Source organism: Poecilia reticulata, chromosome 20 (genome assembly GCF_904066995.2).
Source record: "Poecilia reticulata chromosome 20, P_reticulata-male-v2, whole genome shotgun sequence".
Taxonomy (NCBI): domain Eukaryota; kingdom Metazoa; phylum Chordata; class Actinopteri; order Cyprinodontiformes; family Poeciliidae; genus Poecilia; species Poecilia reticulata.
Window position 1 is genome coordinate 26,940,668 of NC_088849.1, and position 24,146 is coordinate 26,964,813.

A 24,146-nucleotide genomic window follows, 5' to 3' on the forward strand; every position below is an offset into this window, starting at 1 on the left:
TGAGCAGCATGTTCTGTGACCACAGGGGGCGCCAGCGAGCATTTATCTGCATGAACACTGAAGACCAACAGGAGCAATCAGGAAATGACGGGTCACAGGATTCAGTGAAACACCTGTGACAGATGCTACTGATGGGATATTTCATAATATATTAAATTATTTAGTGGGAAATTAAATTATTTATTGGAATTTATGACATTTAGTTTATGAAAGGGAGATTTACAAATATGTGTTTCATAGCATATTTATTCATATAGTTTTGCCACCTTTAGCCCTCCATAGGTTTCAGAAGCTGATGTTAAACATTAAAAACATCCAATAAGATGCATTTTGACTTCCGGCCGGAACATCGTTAAGATGGCTGCTCATTAGAGAGGCTCCCCAGATAACCGGATAAATTATTGAATTACCCCCATTCAACTGAGCATATTACTTTACGAAAACCAATTAGGGGGTAAGACGACAACGAAGCCCAACGACAATAAGTAGAAGAGGGAAGACAAAAAATTTAACGAACAGGCACAACTAACGTATCGTAGCTTCTAAGCTAGTAGGACGGAATGGCTAGCCTCGAAATCTTATTAGAAGAACTGAGAGGGTTCCGTCAGGAAACTAAGGAACAACTCTCGACTATTAAAGAGGAAATACGAAAAGCGAACGCAAGGATAAGTGAAGTAGAAGAGCGTTTGGAGAAGACAGAGGAACGAACCCAAAACACGGAGGAAGTGTTAGCAGAGCTGCTAAAGCTACACGTGGGTCTGGAAGACAAGATGGTTGACTTGGAGAGCCGATCCAGGAGGGAGAATGTCAGGATCTATGGTGTTCCAGGGGGCTGAAAAGGACTGTGAGTCATGGCTGCTTTTGTGGAAACTTTATTAAAAGAGGGGCTCGGTCTGGAAGACACCCGGCCGGACATGCAGATTGAACGAGCACATCGGGCGCTCGGTCCGCAGCCACCAGGGAGCGGCGCCACGGTCCATCGTAGTGAAATTTCTGAGCTTCAAATATAAAGAGCTGTTGCTCCGCAAGGCCTGGCAGCGAAAAGGATTTGTTTGGCATGGAAAGCAAATAAATCTGGATCATGATTATCCACCAGCCATCCTCAGAAGCGCAGAGAGTACGTGGAGGTTCGGAGGGTCCTGAAAGAGAACGGGTCCCGTTTCAGACACTTTTCCCGGCGAGGCTGCGAGTGAAACATAAAGAGGGGACCAGGACCTACGACACCATAGAGGAGACCACCGAGGATCTGGCTAAAAAGGGCTACAAAGTTAAAGTCATCAGATCCCCAGCTTCCCTGAAGGAGCAGATCGAGCGGCTGTCCTGGAGCAGGAAGGAGGGGAGGAGGCAGAAAGGCTCCTCCGGTTCTGCAAGAGGAGAAAACTACAAAGAGAGGCTCCGGCTTTCAGAAGAACATCTCCACCTACGATCTGAGAACTGAGGGGTTCTTCCTTTTCCCTCCTGGAATCTTCCTCTCAGAGATAAGTGTACAGAGGGCTGTTTTAAGGATGATAGGATTCTATAAAGGTTAGACTGGGGTCCACTCTATTTGGGCTGCTGCCACCTGTAAGGGCCCTCCTTAAAGTTATGGGAGGTTTTTCCCTTCTGGGCTGCCTCCAAGAAGCCCAACAGGGTCTAATCAACAGACCCCTGCCTTGGATGCTGAACATGTTCTGTTTTTCATGGTTCTTGTTTATACGTTTACTTTTGGTTCTGGTTCTTCTGTTTATATTCTGTTAATGTCAGTTCTAGTGAGTGATGGGGGAGTTTCAGGGTCATCAGTGAATGGGGAAGACATCTGCACAAATGGGAAAGACAGAGTTAAAGGTGGTTTCTTTCAATATAAATGGCATAAATAATCCGATTAAGAGATGGAGAGTATTATCAAAACTCAGGAAGGATAAAGTTCAAATAGCAATGCTTCAGGAATCCCACTTAGATAACTCTGAACATGCCAAATTGAACAAGATGGGGTTTAAATCTGTTTATTTTTCTTCCCACAGCTCTGGTAAACGAAGAGGGGTTGCAATTTTAATATCGAGTTCCTTGTGCTACGAACATGTTGCAGAGCATAAAGACAAGGAGGGTCGTTATATTTTAATTACAGGAAAAATAGATGGCATCTTGATAAGTCTTGTCAATGTTATGCCCCACCTGGTAGCGACTGGTCGTTTTACGAAAATTTTTGAATTAGCAGCAACAAAAAGTCAGGGTGTAATGATCTGTGCGGGGGACTTTAATATTAGATTAAACCCAAACCTGGACTCATCAAATGGGAAAACAAACTCAAAATATATCAGTAAAAGAATGAAAAATATGATGGACGAAGTGGGATTAGTGGATATATGGAGGGATAAGAACCCAACCAGTCGTGACTACACACATTATTCCTCTTCTTACAATGTATACTCAAGAATAGACTATTTTTTTATGTTAAAAAAGATGTGCATAGATTGAGAAGTTGGGAGATAGGATCCAGTCCAATCTCAGACCACAGCCCAATCTATATCTCCATTCAACTGGCTGAAAAAAGCAGATCCACCCTCTGGAGGCTGAATACAAACTTATTAAACAGTACAATCTTTAAGGAGAATATGAAAACTGAAATCATACAATATTTGGAAGAGAATGATAATAATGAGGTAGGTCCGGAAATACTCTGGGATGCTCTAAAGGCTGTAGTCAGGGGAAGAATAATAGCCTTTTCCTCCAACGAAAAGAAAATTAGACAACAAAAACAAACTCAATTGGAGGTTGAGCTGAAAAAACTTCAGACAGAGCATTCTAAAACCTTTAAGAGGGCTACAAGAGCTAAAATTGAGTTGGTGAAAAAAGAACTGAATGAGTTAAACGTACAAGAAATACAAAAGAAACTTCTCTTTACTAAACAGAAATATTATGAAGCAGGGGGGAAATCTCTGAAGCTCCTAGCATTTAAATTACGAAAACAACAAGCTGATAGAACTATTCACAAAATAAAGAATATATATACAAACAGGGTTGAAACAAACCTAGAAAAGATTCAGAAATGCTTTAGAGACTTTTACCAAACTCTATACTCCCAACCCAAAGTGAATAATGAACAGCAAATAGACATATTCCTTTCCCAACTCTCTCTGCCAAACATTACAGACGAGCAAAACGAACAATTAATATCAGAGATAACTGAAGCAGAACTAAGGTCAGTGATTAGAAAGTTGAAAGGAGGGAAATCTCCAGGAACAGATGGGTTTACCTCCGAGTGGTACAGAGAAATGCAGGATCAGTTAGTCCCGGTTTTAGTAAGAGTTTTCAACAATGTACTGGAAAAGAAAATAATCCCTCCTTCATGGAGAGATGCAATTATTTCGCTAATTCCCAAGGAAGGAAAGGATAAGAAGGATTGCGGAAGCTATCGCCCAATAAGTGTGCTAAATATTGATTACAAATTATTTACTGCCATTATTGCACAGAGATTGGAAAATATCCTGCCAGTGATAATCCATAAAGATCAAACAGGCTTCATCAGGCAGAGGCAGACTCAGGATAACATCAGGAAAACCCTGCATATTTTAAATCATGTAACCCAACAAAAAATAGAGACACTTGTACTGAGTCTAGATGCAGAGAAGGCTTTTGATTCAGTCAGATGGTCTTTTCTCTACAAAGTTATGTCCAAATTTGGGTTCTGCCGGGCCATAATAGATGTAATTGCATCTCTATATAATAGACCATATGCTAGGATAAAAATTAATGGAGACCTATCTGATCGCTTCACTCTGGAAAGGGGAACGAGGCAGGGATGCTGCGTTTCTCCACTCCTCTTTGCCCTCTTCATTGAGCCTCTAAGTCAGTGGATCAGACAGAGGACGGACATAGCTGGAGTTCATATGGCATCTGGAGAACAAAAGTTGTCATTGTTTGCAGATGATTTACTGTTGACCATAACAAATCCCGCTAAAACCCTACCGGTACTTATGGGAGTGATCGAAGAATATGGTATCCTATCAGGTTACAAGATAAACATTACCAAGACTCAGGTTTTAACAATAAACTATAACCCACAAAACAATATTAGGAACCTCTTCAATTGGAAATGGGAGGCAGAATCCATTAAATATTTAGGGGTCACATTGCCCAAGGATCTCTCCAGGATCTTTGAAGTCAACTATGGGCCCCTAATTTCAAATCTGAGATTAGACATGAAGAGATGGAGTCTGATCCCTTTTTCAAATTTACACTCAAGAGTGGAGTCAGTCAGAATGAACATTCTCCCGCGCTTCCTATACCTATTTCAGTGTTTACCTATTCAGATATCAGATTGGCGATTCATAGAGTGGGAAAGGTTAATCGCTCAATATGTCTGGCAGGGGAAAAAGGCAAGAGTGAGATATAGTACGCTGCAGTTAAAGAAAGAGAAAGGTGGACTTGGTCTTCCTAACCTACAAGTTTATTACCTTGCAGCTCAATTAAGACCTGTGTTCTGCCTGTGCTCTTCATCTTACAATGCAAGGTGGAAAGATTTGGAAAGAGCAACAGTAGAAGGAATACCTTTAATATCAGTATTAATGGACAAGGACCTACAAGGGGGGCTGAATATACCACATGGGTCAATACTACACACCATGCTAGATTCTTGGAGTAAGATTGTTAAAATGTGTAAATTGGGTAACCAGATAAAAATACTCAGATGGTGTGCCTTTGATTCAGCTTTTAAACCGAACAAGATTGATGGGAGATTCAGAGGATGGATCCAAAAAGGACTAACCTCCTACTATACATTTACTGAGAAGGGTGTATTCCAGAGTTTTGAGGAACTTAAGAGTTCTAAAAGGGTTGGAGAAGGATGACTTTTTTAGATATCTACAGGTTAGGTCCTATTTCAATCAAAATATATGTGACAATTGGGAAACGGCCAAACCAGGACTTCTTAGTGTGTTTATGGTCCTTGTTGAAGTCAGGTTCATGCAAAAAACTCATTTCCATATTGTACAATGGTATTCTATTGTCTAAACAGGGTGACACAGACTACATAAGAAACAAGTGGGTAAAAGAAGGAAATCTATCAATCTCTACTGAAGTCTGGGAACAGATTAATAAATTACACTGGGTGACTTCAAGCTCCAATTCATGGCGGCTGTTCAGTTGGAAAAACTCTGTTCGATATTTTGTAACTCCAGTTCAGAAAAAACACCAGGGCAGCGGAGACACATGTTGGAGACTCTGTGGAAGTAATGGAGCAAATCATCACCACATCTTCTGGGGTTGTCCGGTGATTAAAGCTTTTTGGGAACAAATTTGTTCCCACATTAATAACATATTTACTGAAAGGATCCCATGTATGTGTGAATCCCTATATTTAGGAAACATTTCACTTGATAACTGGGCACTGGATGATAAAAAACTGCTTTTAGTTCTTCTGGTAGCAAGCAAAAAGACAATCACTAGAAAATGGCTAAAGCCCGAAGCACCCACAGTGGATGATTGGGTCAACATTGTACAGGACATTTACATTCTGGAGAAGTTATCCTTCTGTTCAAGGTCGAAGAGAAAACTTTCTTCAAGATCTGGTCTAAATGGACAACTATGTGAAATCAGTCATTCCTGTGGACTAAATTCATCTATTATACGCAAATAATGTTGTGATGGGTATTGTACCTCAGTTCAGGATTATGGTAAATTTTATTCTCTTTACTGTGTTTTTCTTCTAACGAAAAGAAAATGAGACCTGACCCCTCTCTACCCCCACTCACTCTGATGTTCTTTGTTATTATACAAAAATCCTGGATTGGCTTGTGATTTTTTTTCTTTCTTTTTTCCCACCATTGTGGTGGACACTGGATTGTACAAAAATAATTGTAACTTGCCTTTCCAAATAAAAAATTCAATTTAAAAAAAAATAAAAAGGAAAAACATCCAATAAATGACATGAATACTCATAATTTAGATATTCCTCTTATAGTTATTTTATTTCTAAAGAAAGAAAAACAATCAGTAAATTTCACAATGTCACTGCCGATGTCGGCCTCAGAGCTACGCTCTGATATTCTGTGTTTTTCTGTTTCCTCCCTGCAGCCACGTTGACCTGACAGCAGCTCTCAGACACCACGACTGATCTCTGGTCATGACTTTACAGCAGAAATAAATTAAGACATGGTTTCTTACTGTAATCGTTGAATCCTGCAGTCAGGATTCTGTAGAACATCACAAATCTCCTTCAGTCCAGAATCTTCCAGGTTGTTGCTGCTGCTGCTCAGCTGCAGTCCAGTCAGATGTGAGGGGTCAGAGTTCAGAGCTGAGGCCGGATCACCACTTCTGATCTTTGACAACCTGCAGTGCTTAAATCTGAATAAAGAATAAAAGATGTGAGCTGAAGCCAGCAGGACGCAGGTTAACCAGTTAACAGAACCAGTGAAAGCAGCACAGGGCCACAGTGGGCCGCCAGCGCCACCTACAGGCTGCAAGAAACCCCCAGGATTTTACCTGTGAGCCAGGTGTGGTACAGTTTACAGAAACCGGAAATATCGATGTCATGCAATACAAGTCTCCACCAGTTGGTGGCAGTAATGTGCCAGTCAGATGTTTAATAAGCTCGTTTAGCCACAATAAACCAGCAACAGATGGAAAAGAATTTAATACTTTCATCTGCAGCTCTGAGGAGAAACTCGTCTCCCTGGTCTCAACCTGGGAACCAGATTCACATTCAACAAAGATCCAACCTGAAACGGTGAGAGCTGCTGGAGGCTCAGAGCCGTAAACCCATCACACCCAGACTGGACCCGACCAGTCCGAGGCCCGAGAGTCTCACCAGGAGGAGAACCAAATGGACCACAGAAGATCATCTGTTGTCACAGGTATGGAGGAGAGCTGCTGGCTGTTTCAGCTTAATTAGCACATTATGAGCCTATATTTTCTTATTTTCAATCATTCTTTAGAATGTCTTGTTTCAAAATGATTTATTTTAATGTATTTATTTTTGAGCATATAATTTAATTAATTTCCACATTTTCTCCAGGTTTGTGAATCTTCAGCCATTGTAGAAAGGAGAACATTTCTGCCACAAACCTCAGACGTTTTCTACAACAACTAAATGAACTTCAAGTTGTCATGATTTGGTTTTTCTGTGAGGTTAGTTTTTCCGTATTGTCCCGTCTCCCCCCGGCGTGTTCCCAGGTGTGTCCCTGATTCCCCTCTGTGTATTTAATGTCTCTGTGTTTGTCGGGTCCTGGTCGTACGGCGCGTTCTTCGTGTTTGGCTGCTTGTTTTCGCCCGTTTACCCTCCAGTTGCTACCAGATGTGAACCTGGCCTACCGTTCTCTCTGTGCTGCCTGGTTTTGGACTTTCTGCTGCCTTGTCACCATTAAAATCATCATTTCCTTCATTTCAACCTGGGCCTCAGCATCTGCCTCACCACCTCATACTGCAAATCATGACACAAAGACTTTACTGAAAGAAATCTGAAATCTCAGAAATTTTCTAGAAAAATATGTAAATTTCTGAGTTTCAAAAGTCAAAAAATGTTCAGAAATTTAGTTAATATTCAACTAGCTGAACTGCAAATCCAGATCCATCACACTTAAAGATGAACGTATCTGACTTAATCTCATAGTGAAAAATAAATAAATAAATCAGACTGTGGACCAAATAACTTATGAAATTAAACGACTTCAATGATGAGCATTTCACCTGCTGGCGTCTGAACGCACAGCTGGTCGCATCCAGAGGAGAAATCTAGATGATCAGTCGGATCCGTCTGGTCCAACCCGAGGCTGAGTGAAACCCAGCATATTTCTAATGATGAATTACTGCTGTAGTCCACCGTACGAGTCAGCAGTCAAACTTCTCCTGTCTTTATCTGTTGTTCATTCAGTCTTGAGGGAAGGGATCAGTTAACCTGAGCAGGTTTTAAACACTGAATGCGGTCAGGCTGTGTGAGTTTACAAGGATTTTGTCCCGTGTGGTTTTGGTTCCCTGGAACCGACTGATGTTCAGCTGCAACATCTGCAGGGACTGAAGGAAGGCGATGTCTTCCAGCTGCATGTCCAACAACAGTCACATGTCTTCAGACATTTAGGGACATTTCAAACAAATACATACGTCATCAGCCAACATAGGAAGGTCAAATAAAAAAATACTAATTTGATAGGAAACTGCAATCAAAGCACCCCTAATAATTTATAATTTAGTGGTAAATGTAATAAATTAATGATGTTTTAGTAATTTTATAATACATATAATTAATTAATAGAAGATTTATACATATACATTTCATGGCATATTAATTTCATTTTGCCTCTTACAGCCCTCCATAGACTCCAGGAGCTGGCATTAAAGATTAAAATATAAAATAAATAATATCTATCTTCCTCTTGATCAAGGTTCCCCCAGACATCCTGCTAACCCTGGTGGTTAGACGCTCTGCAGTCGTTCATCCAGCAGCTCGGCGTGTTAAAAATGTTTACAGCTGAAATGTGAAAATATCACCTGATAATTATGTGTAACTGGAAGATTAATACCTGAACACACCAACTATAAAGTCTTAAAAATGAAAACATTTTTAAAAAAGCAATGCTAAGCCTGGTGGGGGCACAAATAAAGCCTGGCGGCCCTCCAGGCTTATATTACACTGGGGGAACCTGATTAGTAACAGTTGCTTTATGTCTGAAGAAAAAGAATCAGGGATTTCAGGATGAGGCTGCAGGCGGCAGCTTCATCTCTTTTTGTTTTCCTGTTTCCTCCTGCAGCCACTTTAACAAGAGAGAAGCTCAGGACTGACCTCTGGTCACGACTTTACATCAGAAACATCAAACATAAAACATGGTTTCTTACTTTAATCGTTGTATTCTGCATTCAGGATCCTGTAGTAAACCACAGAGCTCCTTCACTCCAGAATCTGTCAGGTTGTTCCAGCCCAGGTCCAGTTGAATCAGATGTTGGTTGGACTTCAGAGTTGAGGCCAGAGAAGAACAGCTGATCTCTGACAAACTGCAGTCCCTCAATCTGAATAAAGAATAAAAGATGTGAGCTGAAGCAACAGGATGCAGGTTAAAACTGAAATATGAACAAATTAATGATAAAAATGTAGAAAATTAATTTGACTGAATGTAAAAGAAACATGATGAACTGATGTTTAATATCTGATCCAGTAAAACTGGTTTATAGAGTCCAAACCAGCAGAACCAGAACATGTTATTTCTGGCACCAGTCAATCTGTGTTGACCATAGAGAAACATAAAAATAACATGATTATTTCATTTTTTAACTGAAACTCTTTTTACAGTGTAATATTTTGAGCAACATCCGCCTCATTTCATCCCAACTTTTTGATCAAAGACTAAATCTAGATCTGCCAGAGTTGAGAATAACTGTGAGAGTTATACAATATATTTCTGGTTCATTAATAAATCATCCTGTAAACATGAGCAGCAGCCCAACGTCTGTTCAGTCTGATAAAACCACCAGGCAGGGGGCGCTGTGGAGGCACAGGGGCAAAGCAGAACCCACGTAATGAGGCCTCAGGCCTCGTGGTGGTGGTCACAGGTTTGATTCCCGGCCTGGTGACATTCACCGCATGGCTTCCCTCTGTCCTCTCTCATTACCCTCTTTCCTGTCGAACTACCTTCAAATAAAATCCACTAGAGCTAAAAACCCACCAGGCAGAGAGACGTCATGAGTATGGAGGTACTCCTCATCAAATCAGGTTAAGTTTGATTATTGGTTCTCTGATAAATGGTGAAAACCCAGATATTAAAGGTGAAGGTGGATCATCATCATCATCCTCAGTGTGAAGCCACAGAGCTGACCATCGTCTGCTCTTCCAGCGGCTCCAAAGATTAGCTCTGAACATTAGCAGCTTTTAGCTCCTGCTAATTATTCACAGAACTCACTTTCTGCTGGATTGAGACAATAAACAGTTAACTATCCAGTAACATTGGGAATAACATTAGATATACTGTAACATTTGCTGCTACCTCAATGTAGCATGCTAATAATCGTGCTAAGCTAGCTTAGCACACTGCCTCATCATGAAGCCTTTATCTTCGGTTTTCCTGATGATCCCAAAGACGTCTGGGAAACTTTGTGGACCGATGAGCTGAACTCTGGAAGGTTTGTGTCCCGTTATATCTGCAGTAAAGCAACACCAGGTTTCAGAGACACATCCTCCTTCCTACATGGTGGTGGCAGTGTGGTGCTCTGGGCTGTTTTGCTGTGATCAGTGGATCCATGAATTCTGCTGAAGGAGAACATCCGGCCGTCTGCTGGTGACCTCAAGCTGGAACCTGATTGGGTTCTGGAGCAGGACGATGATCCGAAACACAGCAGCAAGTCCTCCTCTGATTGGCTGAAGAACAGGAAGTCTCTGGAGTGGCCTAGTCAAAGTCTGACCTATTGAGACGCTGTGACCCTTTAAAAGGTCGTTCATGCTGGAAAACCCTCCAATAAAACATTTCTGCCAAGATGAGTCCAGATTCCTCCACAGCTGGAAAAGTTTCACTGAAAGTTGCTGCAGATGCTGAACTGCAGATTTTCTGCTCAGAGTTTCCAAACCAGGAACCAGAACCAGATTCATAATGAACTATCTGGATCAGGATGAATCTGGATCAGGATGAATCTGGATCAGGATGAATCTGGATCAGGATGAATCTGGATCAGGATGAATCGGGTTCTATTGGGTTCAGGATGAATCGGGATCAGGATGAATCGGGTTCAGGATGAATCTGGATCAGGATGAATCGAGTTCTATCGGGTTCAGGATGAATCGGGTTCTATCGGGATCAGGATGAATTGGGATCAGGATGAATCGGGTTCAGGATGAATCGAGTTCTGTCGGGTTCAGGATGAATCTGGATCAGGATGAATCAGGTTCTATCTGGTTCTAGAGGATTCAGGATGAAGCTGGATCAGGATGAAGCGGGTTCAGGATGAATCAGGATCAGGATGAATCTGGATCAGGATGAATCGGGTTCAGGATGAATCTGGTTCTATTGGGTTCAGGATGAATCTGGATCAGGATGAATCGGGATCAGAATGAATCGGGATCAGAATGAATCTGGATCAGGATGAATCGGGTTCTATTGTGTTCAGGATGAAATCTGGATCAGGATGAATCTGGATCAGGATGAATCTGGATCAGGATGAATCGGGTTCTATCGGGTTCAGGATGAATCTGGATCAGAATGAATTGGGATCAGGATGAATCGGGATCAGAATAAATCTGGATCAGGATGAATCGGGTTCAGGATGAATCTGGATCAGGATGGATCGGGTTCAGGATGAATCGAGTTCTATCGGGTTCAGGATGAATCTGGATCAGGATGAATTGGGTTCAGGATGAATCTGGATCAGGATGAATCGGGATCAGAATGAATCTGGATCAGAATTTATCTGGATCAGAATGAATCTGGATCAGGATGAATCGGGTTCTATTGTGTTCAGGATGAAATCTGGATCAGGATGAATCTGGATCAGGATGAATCGGGTTCAGGATGAATCTGGATCAGGATGAATCTGGTTCTATTGGGTTCAGGATGAATCTGGATCAGGATGAATCGGGTTCTATTTGGATCAGGATGAATCTGGATCAGGATGAATCGGGTTCAGGATGAATCGGGATCAGGATGAGTCGGGTTCAGGATGAATCTGGATCAGGATGAATCGGGTTCTATTGGGCTCAGGATGAATCTGGTTCAGGATGAATCGGGTTCAGGATGAATCTGGATCAGGATGAATCGGGTTCTATTGGGTTCAGGATGAATCTGGTTCAGGATGAATCTGGTTCTATTGGGTTCAGGATGAATCAAATCAGGATGAATCTGGTTCAGGATGAATCGGGATCAGGATGAATCGGGTTCTATCTGGTTCAGGATGAATCGGGTTCAGGATGAATCGGGTTCAGGATGAATCGGGATCAGGATGAATCTGGATCAGGATGAATCGGGTTCTATTGGGTTCAGGATGAATTGGATTCAGGATGAATCGGGTTCAGGATGAATCTGGATCAGGATTAATCTGGTTCTATTGGGTTCAGGATGAATCGGGTTCAGGATTAATCTGGTTCTATTGGGTTCAGGATGAATCTGGATCAGGATGAATCGGGTTCAGGATGAATCTGGTTCTATCTGGTTCTATTGGGTTCAGGTCATTAATGTCCCAAAGGCCGACTAACGTTACAGCAAGTATGTTTATAATAATAATAATAGTGAAAGTTAAAAGTGAGGGATGATCCAGTAACTATAAATCCATAAACGACAGGAAGAAGTACCAGCAGTGACATCATCATCATCATCATCATCATCATCATCATCATCATCTTCATCATCAGCCAACAGGTCCTACTAACATCAGTAACTCATATGGAACCAACAGAAAGCAGCAGATCTGATGAGTCTTCTTGTCCTGCAGGGACAAAGAGCTGCTTGTTGCTTTTCATAAAGACAAATCTTAGCCAGAAACTGGACCTCAGAGTGTAAAGCTGACGGTCAGAACGGAGCGAGTTCCTCACAGGAAACATTAAAATCCTTCATCTGAATCCGTCCCAAACCAGACTGGAACATCTCCACCATTCATTCACATCATTTCATTTATTTACCTCCATTTTGTTCATCAGTCAAAACATTTTAAACTCAGAAAAACTGAAAAATAAACTTCAATATTCTGAAAGTCTGAAACATGAAAATAATTCATTTAAATGGAAAAAATGTTTGAGAAATAATATCCTGTCATTCTGTCAACAGGTTGTTTTAAGGCAAATAAATGATCAAAATAAGTATTAATATATCAGTGAATCATTTTGACAGAAAACAAACCTTAACTTCTCCACTTTAGTGACTGAACTCTGCAGGATCTCACACAGATGCTTCAGTCCAGAGTCTCCAGTGTTTTCCTCCATGATGATCTGATTTATTTCCAGTTGAGTCAGATGTTGGTTGGACTTCAGAGCTGAGGCCAGAGAAGAACAGCTGATCTCTGACAACCTGCAGTCCATCAATCTGAATAAAGAATAAAAGTTGTGAGCTGAAGCAACAGGATGCAGTTAAAACTGAAATATGAACAAATTAATGATAAAAATGTAGAAAATTAATTTGACTGAATGTAAAAGAAACATGATGAACTGATGTTTAATATCTGACCCAGTAAAACTGGTTTATAGAGTCCAAACCAGCAGAACCAGAACATGTTATTATGACGTGTTGTTAGAATATTTCAGTCGGGCCTTCAGTGGTTCTGGTCGGGAATTAAAATGGACTTTAGGAACCAAAGTGACATCAGAGAATGAGGAAAGTTGGATGGGAATCCCTTCAATGTGCAGCTGGAGATCAGAGATCAGATTCTGATTCAATGAAACAATCAATATTAGTATTGATCGATGTTAGCAGGACTCTGGACCAACTAGTTGAACTCAGTATATGGAGTCAGTTTTCCACAAATGGAGACTTTAAGTCTTGAAAGGCAAATATGCAGATTTGTCTGCACAAAAAGTTTCATTCCATGTTGAATGTGGTTGTAATGGGACAAACTGGGATCAACTGGGACCAAACTGGGATCAACTGGGACCAAACTGGGACCAAACTGGGACCAAACTGGGACCAAACTGGGACCAACTGGGACCAACTGGGACCAAACTGGGATCAACTGGGACCAAACTGGGACCAAACTGGGATCAACTGGGACCAAACTGGGACCAAACTGGGACCAAACTGGACCAAACTGGGACCAACTGGGACCAAAGGTGAAGGAAGGACACAGAGTATATTTATTGTCCAAAAACCTTGAAATCAAAAAGAAAAAAAAAAACAGATCAAATTTCACAGAATTAACCTTTAATCTGACACATTAGCACTAAAATAGATTAAAATACATAAATGAAACAAACAGGTTAGCATGTTGGGTCAGCAATGTGCCTCTCGGGTTAACACCAGTCAATCTGTGTTGATCATTGAGAAACATAAAAATAACATTTTGATGTCATTTTTTAACTGAAACTCTTTTTACAGTGTAATATTTTGAGCAACATCCGCCTCATTTCATCCCAACTTTTTGATCAAAGTCTAAATCAAGATCTGCCAGAGTTGAGAATAACTGTGAGAGTTATACAATATATTTCTGGTTCATTAATAAATCATCCTGTAAACATGAGCAGCAGCCCAACGTCTGTTCAGTCTGATAAAACCACCAGGCAGGGGGCGCTGTGGAGGCACAGGGGCAAAGCAGAACCCACGTAATGAGGCCTCAGGCCTCGTGGTGGTGGTCACAGGTTCGATTCCCGGCCTGGTGACATTCACCGCATGTCTTCCCTCTGTCCTCTCATTACCCTCTTTCCTGTCGAACTACCTTCAAATAAAATCCACTAGAGCTAAAAACCCACCAGGCAGAGAGACGTCATGAGTATGGAGGTACTCCTCATCAAATCAGGTTTAGTTTGATTATTGGTTCTCTGATAAATGGTGAAAACCCAGATATTAAAGGTGAAGGTGGATCATCATCATCATCCTCAGTGTGAAGCCACAGAGCTGACCATCGTCTGCTCTTCCAGCGGCTCCAAAGATTAGCTCTGAACATTAGCAGCTTTTAGCTCCTGCTAATTATTCACAGAACTCACTTTCTGCTGGATTGAGACAATAAACAGTTAACTATCCAGTAACATTGGGAATAACATTAGATATACTGTAACATTTGCTGCTACCTCAATGTAGCATGCTAATAATCGTGCTAAGCTAGCTTAGCACACTGCCTCATCATGAAGCCTTTATCTTCGGTTTTCCTGATGATCCCAAAGACGTCTGGGAAACTTTGTGGACCGATGAGCTGAACTCTGGAAGGTTTGTGTCCCGTTATATCTGCAGTAAAGCAACACCAGGTGTCAGAGACACATCCTCCTTCCTACATGGTGGTGGCAGTGTGGTGCTCTGGGCTGTTTTGCTGTGATCAGTGGATCCATGAATTCTGCTGAAGGAGAACATCCGGCCGTGTGCTGGTGACCTCAAGCTGGAACCTGATTGGGTTCTGGAGCAGGACGATGATCCGAAACACAGCAGCAAGTCCTCCTCTGATTGGCTGAAGAACAGGAAGTCTCTGGAGTGGCCTAGTCAAAGTCTGACCTATTGAGACGCTGTGACCCTTTAAAAGGTCGTTCATGCTGGAAAACCCTCCAATAAAACATTTCTGCCAAGATGAGTCCAGATTCCTCCACAGCTGGAAAAGTTTCACTGAAAGTTGCTGCAGATGCTGAACTGCAGTTTTTCTGCTCAGAGTTTCCAAACCAGGAATCAGAACCAGATTCATAATGAACTATCTGGATCAGGATGAATCGGGTTCAGGATGAATCGGGATCAGGATGAATCGGGTTCAGGATGAATCTGGATCAGGATGAATCGGGTTCTATTGGGCTCAGGATGAATCTGGTTCAGGATGAATCGGGATCAGGATGAATCGGGTTCAGGATGAATCGGGTTCAGGATGAATCTGGATCAGGATGAATCGGGTTCTATTGGGTTCAGGATGAATCGGGTTCAGGATGAATCTGGATCAGGATGAATCTGGATCAGGATGAATCTGGATCAGGATGAATCTGGATCAGGATGAATCTGGATCAGGATGAATCTGGATCAGGATGAATCGGGATCAGGATGAATCGGGTTCAGGATGAATCTGGTTCTATCAGGTTCTATTGGGTTCAGGTCCTTCATGTCCCAAAGGCCGACTAACGTTACAGAAAGTATGTTTATAATAATAATAATAGTGAAAGTTAAAAGTGAGGGATGATCCAGTAACTATAAATCCATAAACGACAGGAAGAAGTACCAGCAGTGACATCATCATCATCATCATCATCATCATCATCATCATCATCTTCATCATCATCATCATCTTCAGCCAACAGGTCCTACTAACATCAGTAACTCATATGGAACCAACAGAAAGCAGCAGATCTGATGAGTCTTCTTGTCCTGCAGGGACAAAGAGCTGCTTGTTGCTTTTCATAAAGACAAATCTGAGCCAGAAACTGGACCTCAGAGTGTAAAGCTGACGGTCAGAACGGAGCGAGTTCCTCACAGGAAACATTAAAATCCTTCATCTGAATCCGTCCCAAACCAGACTGGAACATCTCCACCATTCATTCACATCATTTCATTTATTTACCTCCATTTTGTTCATCAGTCAAAACATTTTAAACTCAGAAAAACTGAAAAATAAACTTCAATATTCTGAAAGTCTGAAACATGAAAATAATTCATTTAAATGGAAAAAATGTTTGAGAAATAATATCCTGTCATTCTGTCAACAGGTTGTTTTAAGGCAAATAAATGATCAAAATAAGTATTAATATATCAGAGAATCATTTTGACAGAAAACAAACCTTAACTTCTCCACTTTAGTGACTGAACTCTGCAGGATCTCACACAGATGCTTCAGTCCAGAGTCTCCAGTGTTTTCCTCCATGATGATCTGATTTATTTCCAGTTGAGTCAGATGTTGGTTGGACTTCAGAGCTGAGGCCAGAGAAGAACAGCTGATCTCTGACAAACTGCAGCTCATCAATCTGAATAAAGAATAAAAGATGTGAGCTGAAGCAACAGGATGCAGGTTAACCAGTTAAAGAGTCTCATGAATATTAATACCAACATTAATATTCTGCTGCTTCAGTTGGAGGATCTTTGTAAAATAATTCCAGGTCTGATCATCAATCATAGATTATAGATTTGTTCCTGACAGACAGGAGGTTTGAAATGGCAACAATTAAATAAAGATAAAATTAAATACATTTAAATCTCCCATTAATTCAATAAAAGTATCGTGAAATTACTAAAACACTTAAAAATATCACTAAGCTCTTTAAGTAAACTTTATTGCTATAGCGCCTTTCAGACATAAAAAACCACAAAGTGTTTTACTAAAAGGAAACAAAAGAATCTAAATGAATGAACCAAATGAACCAGCAGCCACTGATGGAGGGAGCCGGTCCAGAACCTGGGCTGCACCTGATGCTCCGTCACCAGTTGAAAACGGTTCTGGGAACCAGAACTCAGAGTCCTGGGCGGACAGAGAGGCTCCAGAAGGTCTGATGTACAGTTGGGAGTCTCACCATGAAATGCATTAAAAGTTGAAACCAAAGTTTTAAAATGAGTCCTAAAGACACGGGAGCAGAGCAGAGAGGCCAGAACAGGAGTTCTGTGATCGGTTCTGGTTCTGTGGTTCTGGTTCTGTGGGTCTAGTTAAAGCCTGGCTGCAGCGTTTAGCACAGACTGAAGGGAAGCCATGGAGGATTTACTCAGACCCACTAATAGGCCGTTAATCTGAAGGAGAAGAAATAAAAGCAGACAATCATTTCTAGGTCCTTCTGTGATGAAACAGCTTCTACATTTTCCTTAATGGTAAAAACAGCTGGGAACCAACAGTGGCAGTGATTGTCCATGAACTGTCCAAGAGAACGTCCAGATTTCTGAGGCCGTTTTACTCACAGGGTTTAAAAACCTGATTCTGTGATTTTATCACCAGGAGCTTCGATAAGCGTCTCAGTCCTGCATTTACCTGCAGCTGGTTGTGGTTCATGTGGGTCCTCCACATGAACATTAATTAATGCATTCATTTAATAATGAAATTATGAAATATTCAATGACATGTCTAATAAAATCTACCTTTAGAAATGAATGTAAATAATAAAATGTCCTTTTAAAGAAATGTTTTATTTTTAATATTTTAAATGTTTCCCTGTATTTATTTATTTCATGGCTTTTGTCTTTAAGTCAAACCATCACCCTCTGTGGGCGGAGCCAACGCAGATCCTGTCTAATCCGCTGGTTTATTCTGTTTGTGGTCAAACATGGCGGCTCTGATCATGCAGGACCTGAATGACCTCTGACCTGAACAGATAAGAGGCGTTTTAGACCAGAGGGGCTCAAGTCCAGTCCTCAGAGCTCCTGTCCTGCAACAGACCAGGATCAGCTCTGAACATTTGATCCAGGTGTGTTGGAGCAGGAAGCATCTGAAAGCTGGAGGACTGGAGCTCTGGAGGACTGGAGTCCTCCAGTCCTCCAGAGCTCCAGGAGGACTGGAGCTCTGGAGGACTGGAGCTCTGGAGGACAGGAGCTCTGGAGGACAACAGCTCTGGAGGACAGGAGCTCTGGAGGACTGGAGGACTGGAGCTCTGGAGGACTGGAGGACTGGAGTCCTCCAGTCCTCCAGAGCTCCAGGACTGGACTGGAGCTCTGGAGGACTGGAGCTCTGGAGGACTGGAGCTCTGGAGGACAGGAGCTCTGGAGGACTGGAGGACTGGAGCTCTGGAGGACTGGAGCTCTGGAGGACTGGAGCTCTGGAGGACTGGAGGACAGGAGCTCTGGAGGACTGGAGGACTCCAGTCCTCCAGAGCTCCAGGACTGGACTGGAGCTCTGGAGGAGCTCCAGTCCAGTCCTGGACTGGAGCTATGGAGGACTGGAGCTCTGGAGGACTGGAGGACTCCAGTCCTCCAGAGCTCCAGGACTGGACTGGAGCTATGGAGGACTGGAGCTCTGGAGGACTGGAGCTCCTCTGATTTAGAGCAAGTTACAGACACAGAGTCTGGAGCTGCTCAGCCAGTTTGTAGCAGATACATTAGAAAAGTTTATTAAAGTCATTGGAGTTTTTTATGGACTCAGATATCGACTCCAGAGTCAAAGACCTGGACCAGGTGAGCAGCATGTTCTGTGACCACAGGGGGCGCCAGCGAGCATTTATCTGCATGAACACTGAAGACCAACAGGAGCAATCAGGAAATGACGGGTCACAGGATTCAGTGAAACACCTGTGACAGATGCTACTGATGGGATATTTCATAATATATTAAATTATTTAGTGGGAAATTAAATTATTTATTGGAATTTATGACATTTAGTTTATGAAAGGGAGATTTACAAATATGTGTTTCATAGCATATTTATTCATATAGTTTTGCCACCTTTAGCCCTCCATAGGTTTCAGAAGCTGATGTTAAACATTAAAAACATCCAATAAGATGCATTTTGACTTCCGGCCGGAACATCGTTAAGATGGCTGCTCATTAGAGAGGCTCCCCAGATAACCGGATAAATTATTGAATTACCCCATTCAACTGAGCAATATTACCTTACGAAAACCAATTAGAGGGGGTAAGACGACAACGAAGCCCAACAACAATAAGTAAAAGAGGGAAGACAAAAAAATTCAACGAACAGGTACAACTAACGTATCGTAGCTTCTAAGCTAGGAGGACGGAATGGCTAGCCTCGAAATCTTATTAGAAGAACTGAGAGGGTTCCGTCAGGAAAATAAGAAACAATTCTTGACTATTAAAGAGGAAATACGAATAGCAAACACAAAGATAAGTGAAGTAGAAGAGCGTTTGGAGAAGACAGGAACGAACCCAAAACACGGAGGAAGTGTTAGCAGAGCTGCTAAAGCTACACGTGGGTCTGGAAGACAAGATGGTTGACTTGGAGAGCCGATCCAGGAGGGAGAATGTCAGGATCTATGGTGTTCCAGAGGGGGCTGAAAAGGACTGTGAGTCCATGGCTGCTTTTGTGGAAACTTTATTAAAAGAGGGGCTAGGTCTGGAAGACTCCCGGCCGGACATGCAGATTGAACGAGCACATCGGGCGCTCAGTCCGTAGCCACCAGAGGGAGCGGCGCCACGGTCCATCGTAGTGAAATTTCTGAGCTTCAAATATAAAGAGCTGTTGCTCCGCAAGGCCTGGCAGCGAAAAGGATTTGTTTGGCATGGAAAGCAAATAAATCTGGATCATGATTATCCACCAGCCATCCTCAGAAAGCGCAGAGAGTACGTGGAGGTTCGGAGGGTCCTGAAAGAGAACGGGGTCCCGTTTCAGACACTTTTCCCGGCGAGGCTGCGAGTGAAACATAAAGAGGGGACCAGGACCTACGACACCATAGAGGAGACCACCGAGGATCTGGCTAAAAAGGGCTACAAAGTTAAAGTCATCAGATCCCCAGCTTCCCTGAAGGAACAGATCGAGCGGCTGTCCTGGAGCAGGAAGGAGGGGAGGAGGCAGAAAGGCTCCTCCGGTTCTGCAAGAGGAGAAAACTACAAAGAGAGGCTCCAGGCTTTCAGAAGAACATCTCCACCTGTGATCTGAGAACTGAGGGGTTCTTCCTTTTCCCTCCTGGAATCTTCCTCTCAGAGATAAGTGTACAGAGGGCTGTTCTAAGGATGATTAGATTCTATAAAGGTTAGACTGGGGTCCACTCTTATTTGGGCTGCTGCCACCTGTAAGGGCCCTCCTTAAAGTTATGGGAGGTTTTTCCCTTCTGGGCTGCCTCCAAGAAGCCCAACAGGGTCTAATCAACAGACCCCTGCCTTGGATGCTGAACATGTTCTGTTTTTTCATGGTTCTTGTTTATATGTTTACTTTTGGTTCTGGTTCTTCTGTTTATATTCTGTTAATGTCAGTTCTAGTGAGTGATGGGGGAGTTTCAGGGTCATCAGTGACATGGGGAAGACATCTGCACAAATGGGAAAGACAGAGTTAAAGGTGGTTTCTTTCAATATAAATGGCATAAATAATCCGATTAAGAGATGGAGAGTATTATCAAAACTCAGGAAGGATAAAGTTCAAATAGCAATGCTTCAGGAATCCCACTTAGATAACTCTGAACATGCCAAATTGAACAAGATGGGGTTTAAATCTGTTTATTTTTCTTCCCACAGCTCTGGTAAACGAAGAGGGGTTGCAATTTTAATATCAAGTTCCTTGTGCTACGAACATGTTGCAGAGCATAAAGACAAGGAGGGTCGTTATATTTTAATTACAGGAAAAATAGATGGCATCTTGATAAGTCTTGTCAATGTCTATGCCCCACCTGGTAGCGACTGGTCGTTTTACGAGAACATTTTTGAATTAGCAGCAACAAAAAGTCAGGGTGTAATGATCTGTGCGGGGGACTTTAATATTAGATTAAACCCAAACCTGGACTCATCAAATGGGAAAACAAACTCAAAATATATCAGTAAAAGAATGAAAAATATGATGGACGAAGTGGGATTAGTGGATATATGGAGGGATAAGAACCCAACCAGTCGTGACTACACACATTATTCCTCTTCTTACAATGTATACTCAAGAATAGACTATTTTTTTATGTTTAAAAAAGATGTGCATAGATTGAGAAGTTGGGAGATAGGATCCAGTCCAATCTCAGACCACAGCCCAATCTATATCTCCATTCAACTGGCTGAAAAAAGCAGATCCACCCTCTGGAGGCTGAATACAAACTTATTAAACAGTACAATCTTTAAGGAGAATATGAAAACTGAAATCATACAATATTTGGAAGAGAATGATAATAATGAGGTAGGTCCGGAAATACTCTGGGATGCTCTAAAGGCTGTAGTCAGGGGAAGAATAATAGCCTTTTCCTCCAACGAAAAGAAAATTAGACAACAAAAACAAACTCAATTGGAGGTTGAGCTGAAAAAACTTCAGACAGAGCATTCTAAAACCTTTAAGAGGGCTACAAGAGCTAAAATTGAGTTGGTGAAAAAAGAACTGAATGAGTTAAACGTACAAGAAATACAAAAGAAACTTCTCTTTACTAAACAGAAATATTATGAAGCAGGGGGGAAATCTCTGAAGCTCCTAGCATTTAAATTACGAAAACAACAAGCTGATAGAACTATTCACAAAATAAAGAATATATATACAAACAGGGTTGAAACAAACCTAGAAAAGATTCAGAAATGCTTTAGAGACTTTTACCAAACTCTATACTCCCAACCCAAACTGAATAATGAACAGCAAATAGATACGTTCCTTTCCCAACTTTCTCTGCCAAACATTACAGACGAACAAAACGAACAATTAATATCAGAGATAACTGAAGCAGAACTAAGGTCAGTGATTAGAAAGTTGAAAGGAGGGAAATCTCCAGGAACAGATGGGTTTACCTCCGAGTGGTACAGAGAAATGCAGGATCAGTTAGTCCCGGTTTTAGTAAGAGTTTTCAACAATGTACTGGAAAAGAAAATAATCCCTCCTTCATGGAGAGATGCAATTATTTCGCTAATCCCCAAGGAAGGAAAGGAAAAGAAGGATTGCGGAAGCTATCGCCCAATAAGTGTGCTAAATATTGACTACAAATTATTTACTGCCATTATCGCACAGAGATTGGAAAATATCCTGCCAGTGATAATCCATAAAGATCAAACAGGCTTCATCAGGCAGAGACAGACTCAGAATAACATCAGGAAAACCCTGCAGCATATTTTAAATCATGTAACCCAAACAAAAAATAGAGACACTTGTACTGAGTCTAGATGCAGAGAAGGCTTTTGATTCAGTCAGATGGTCTTTTCTCTACAAAGTTATGTCCAAATTTGGGTTCTGCCAGACCATAATAGATGTAATTGCATCTCTATACAATAGACCATATGCTAGGATAAAATTAATGGAGACCTATCTGATCGCTTCACTCTGGAAAGGGGAACGAGGCAGGGATGCTGTGTTTCTCCACTCCTCTTCGCCCTGTTCATTGAGCCTCTAAGTCAGTGGATCAGACAGAGGACGGACATAGCTGGAGTTCATATGGCATCCGGAGAACAAAAGTTGTCATTGTTTGCAGATGATTTACTGTTGACCATAACAAATCCAGCTAAAACCCAACCGGTACTTATGGGAGTGATCGAAGAATATGGTATCCTATCAGGTTACAAGATAAACATTACCAAGACTCCAAGATAAACTGTAACCCACAAAATAATATTAGGAACCTCTTCAATTGGAAATGGGAAGCGGAATCCATTAAATATTTAGGGTCACATTGCCCAAGGATTTTTCCAGGATCTTTGAAGTCAACTATGGGCCCCTAATTTCAAATCTGAGATTAGACATGAAGAGATGGAGTCTGATCCCTTTTTCAAATTTACACTCAAGAGTGGAGTCAGTCAGAATGAACATTCTCCCACGCTTCCTATACCTATTTCAGTGTTTACCTATTCAGATATCAGATTGGCGATTCATAGAGTGGGAAAGGTTAATCGCTCAATATGTCTGGCAGGGGAAAAAGGCAAGAGTGAGATATAGTACGCTGCAGTTAAAGAAAGAGAAAGGTGGACTTGGTCTTCCTAACCTACAAGTTTATTACCTTGCAGCTCAATTAAGACCTGTGTTCTGCCTGTGCTCTTCATCTTACAATGCAAGGTGGAAAGATTTGGAAAGAGCAACAGTAGAAGGAATACCTTTAATATCAGTATTAATGGACAAGGACCTACAAGGGGGGCTGAATATACCACATGGGTCAATACTACACACCATGCTAGATTCTTGGAGTAAGATTGTTAAAATGTGTAAATTGGGTAACCAGATAAAAATACTCAGATGGTGTGCCTTTGATTCAGCTTTTAAACCGAACAAGATTGATGGGAGATTCAGAGGATGGATCCAAAAAGGACTAACCTCCTACTATACATTTACTGAGAAGGGTGTATTCCAGAGTTTTGAGGAACTTAAGAGATCTAAAGGGTTGGAGAAGGATGACTTTTTTAGATATCTACAGGTTAGGTCCTATTTCAATCAAAATATATGTGACAATTGGGAAACGGCCAAACCAGGACTTCTTAGTGTGTTTGTGTCCTTGTTGAAGTCAGGTTCATGCAAAAAACTCATTTCCATATTGTACAATGGTATTCTATTGTCTAAACAGGGTGACACAGACTACATAAGAAACAAGTGGGTAAAAGAAGGAAATCTATCAATCTCTACTGAAGTCTGGGAACAGATTAATAAATTACACTGGGTGACTTCAAGCTCCAATTCATGGCGGCTGTTCAGTTGGAAAAACTCTGTTCGATATTTTGTAACTCCAGTTCAGAAAAAACACCAGGGCAGCGGAGACACATGTTGGAGACTCTGTGGAACAAATGGAGCAAATCATCATCACATCTTCTGGGGTTGTCCGGTGATTAAAGCTTTTTGGGAACAAATTTGTTCCCACATTAATAACATATTTACTGAAAGGATCCCATGTACGTGTGAATCCCTATATTTAGGAAACATTTCACTTGATAACTGGGCACTGGATGATAAAAAACTGCTTTTAGTTCTTCTGGTAGCAAGCAAAAAGACAATCACTAGAAAATGGCTAAAGCCCGAAGCACCCACAGTGGATGATTGGGTCAACATTGTACAGGACATTTACATTCTGG

General features: G+C 41.6%; 1 protein-coding gene across 1 annotated transcript in view; it reads right to left on the reverse strand.

Moving 5' to 3' along the window:
- The window catches only part of LOC103460167 (uncharacterized), a 91,741-nt gene that overhangs the window by 16,043 nt on the left and 51,552 nt on the right, over positions 1-24,146 (reverse strand). Inside the window, 3 exon segments of the mRNA XM_081601164.1 lie at positions 8,806-8,976; positions 12,783-12,965; positions 16,334-16,516. Coding sequence (XP_081457290.1) covers positions 8,806-8,976; positions 12,783-12,965; positions 16,334-16,516 — 537 coding nt within the window.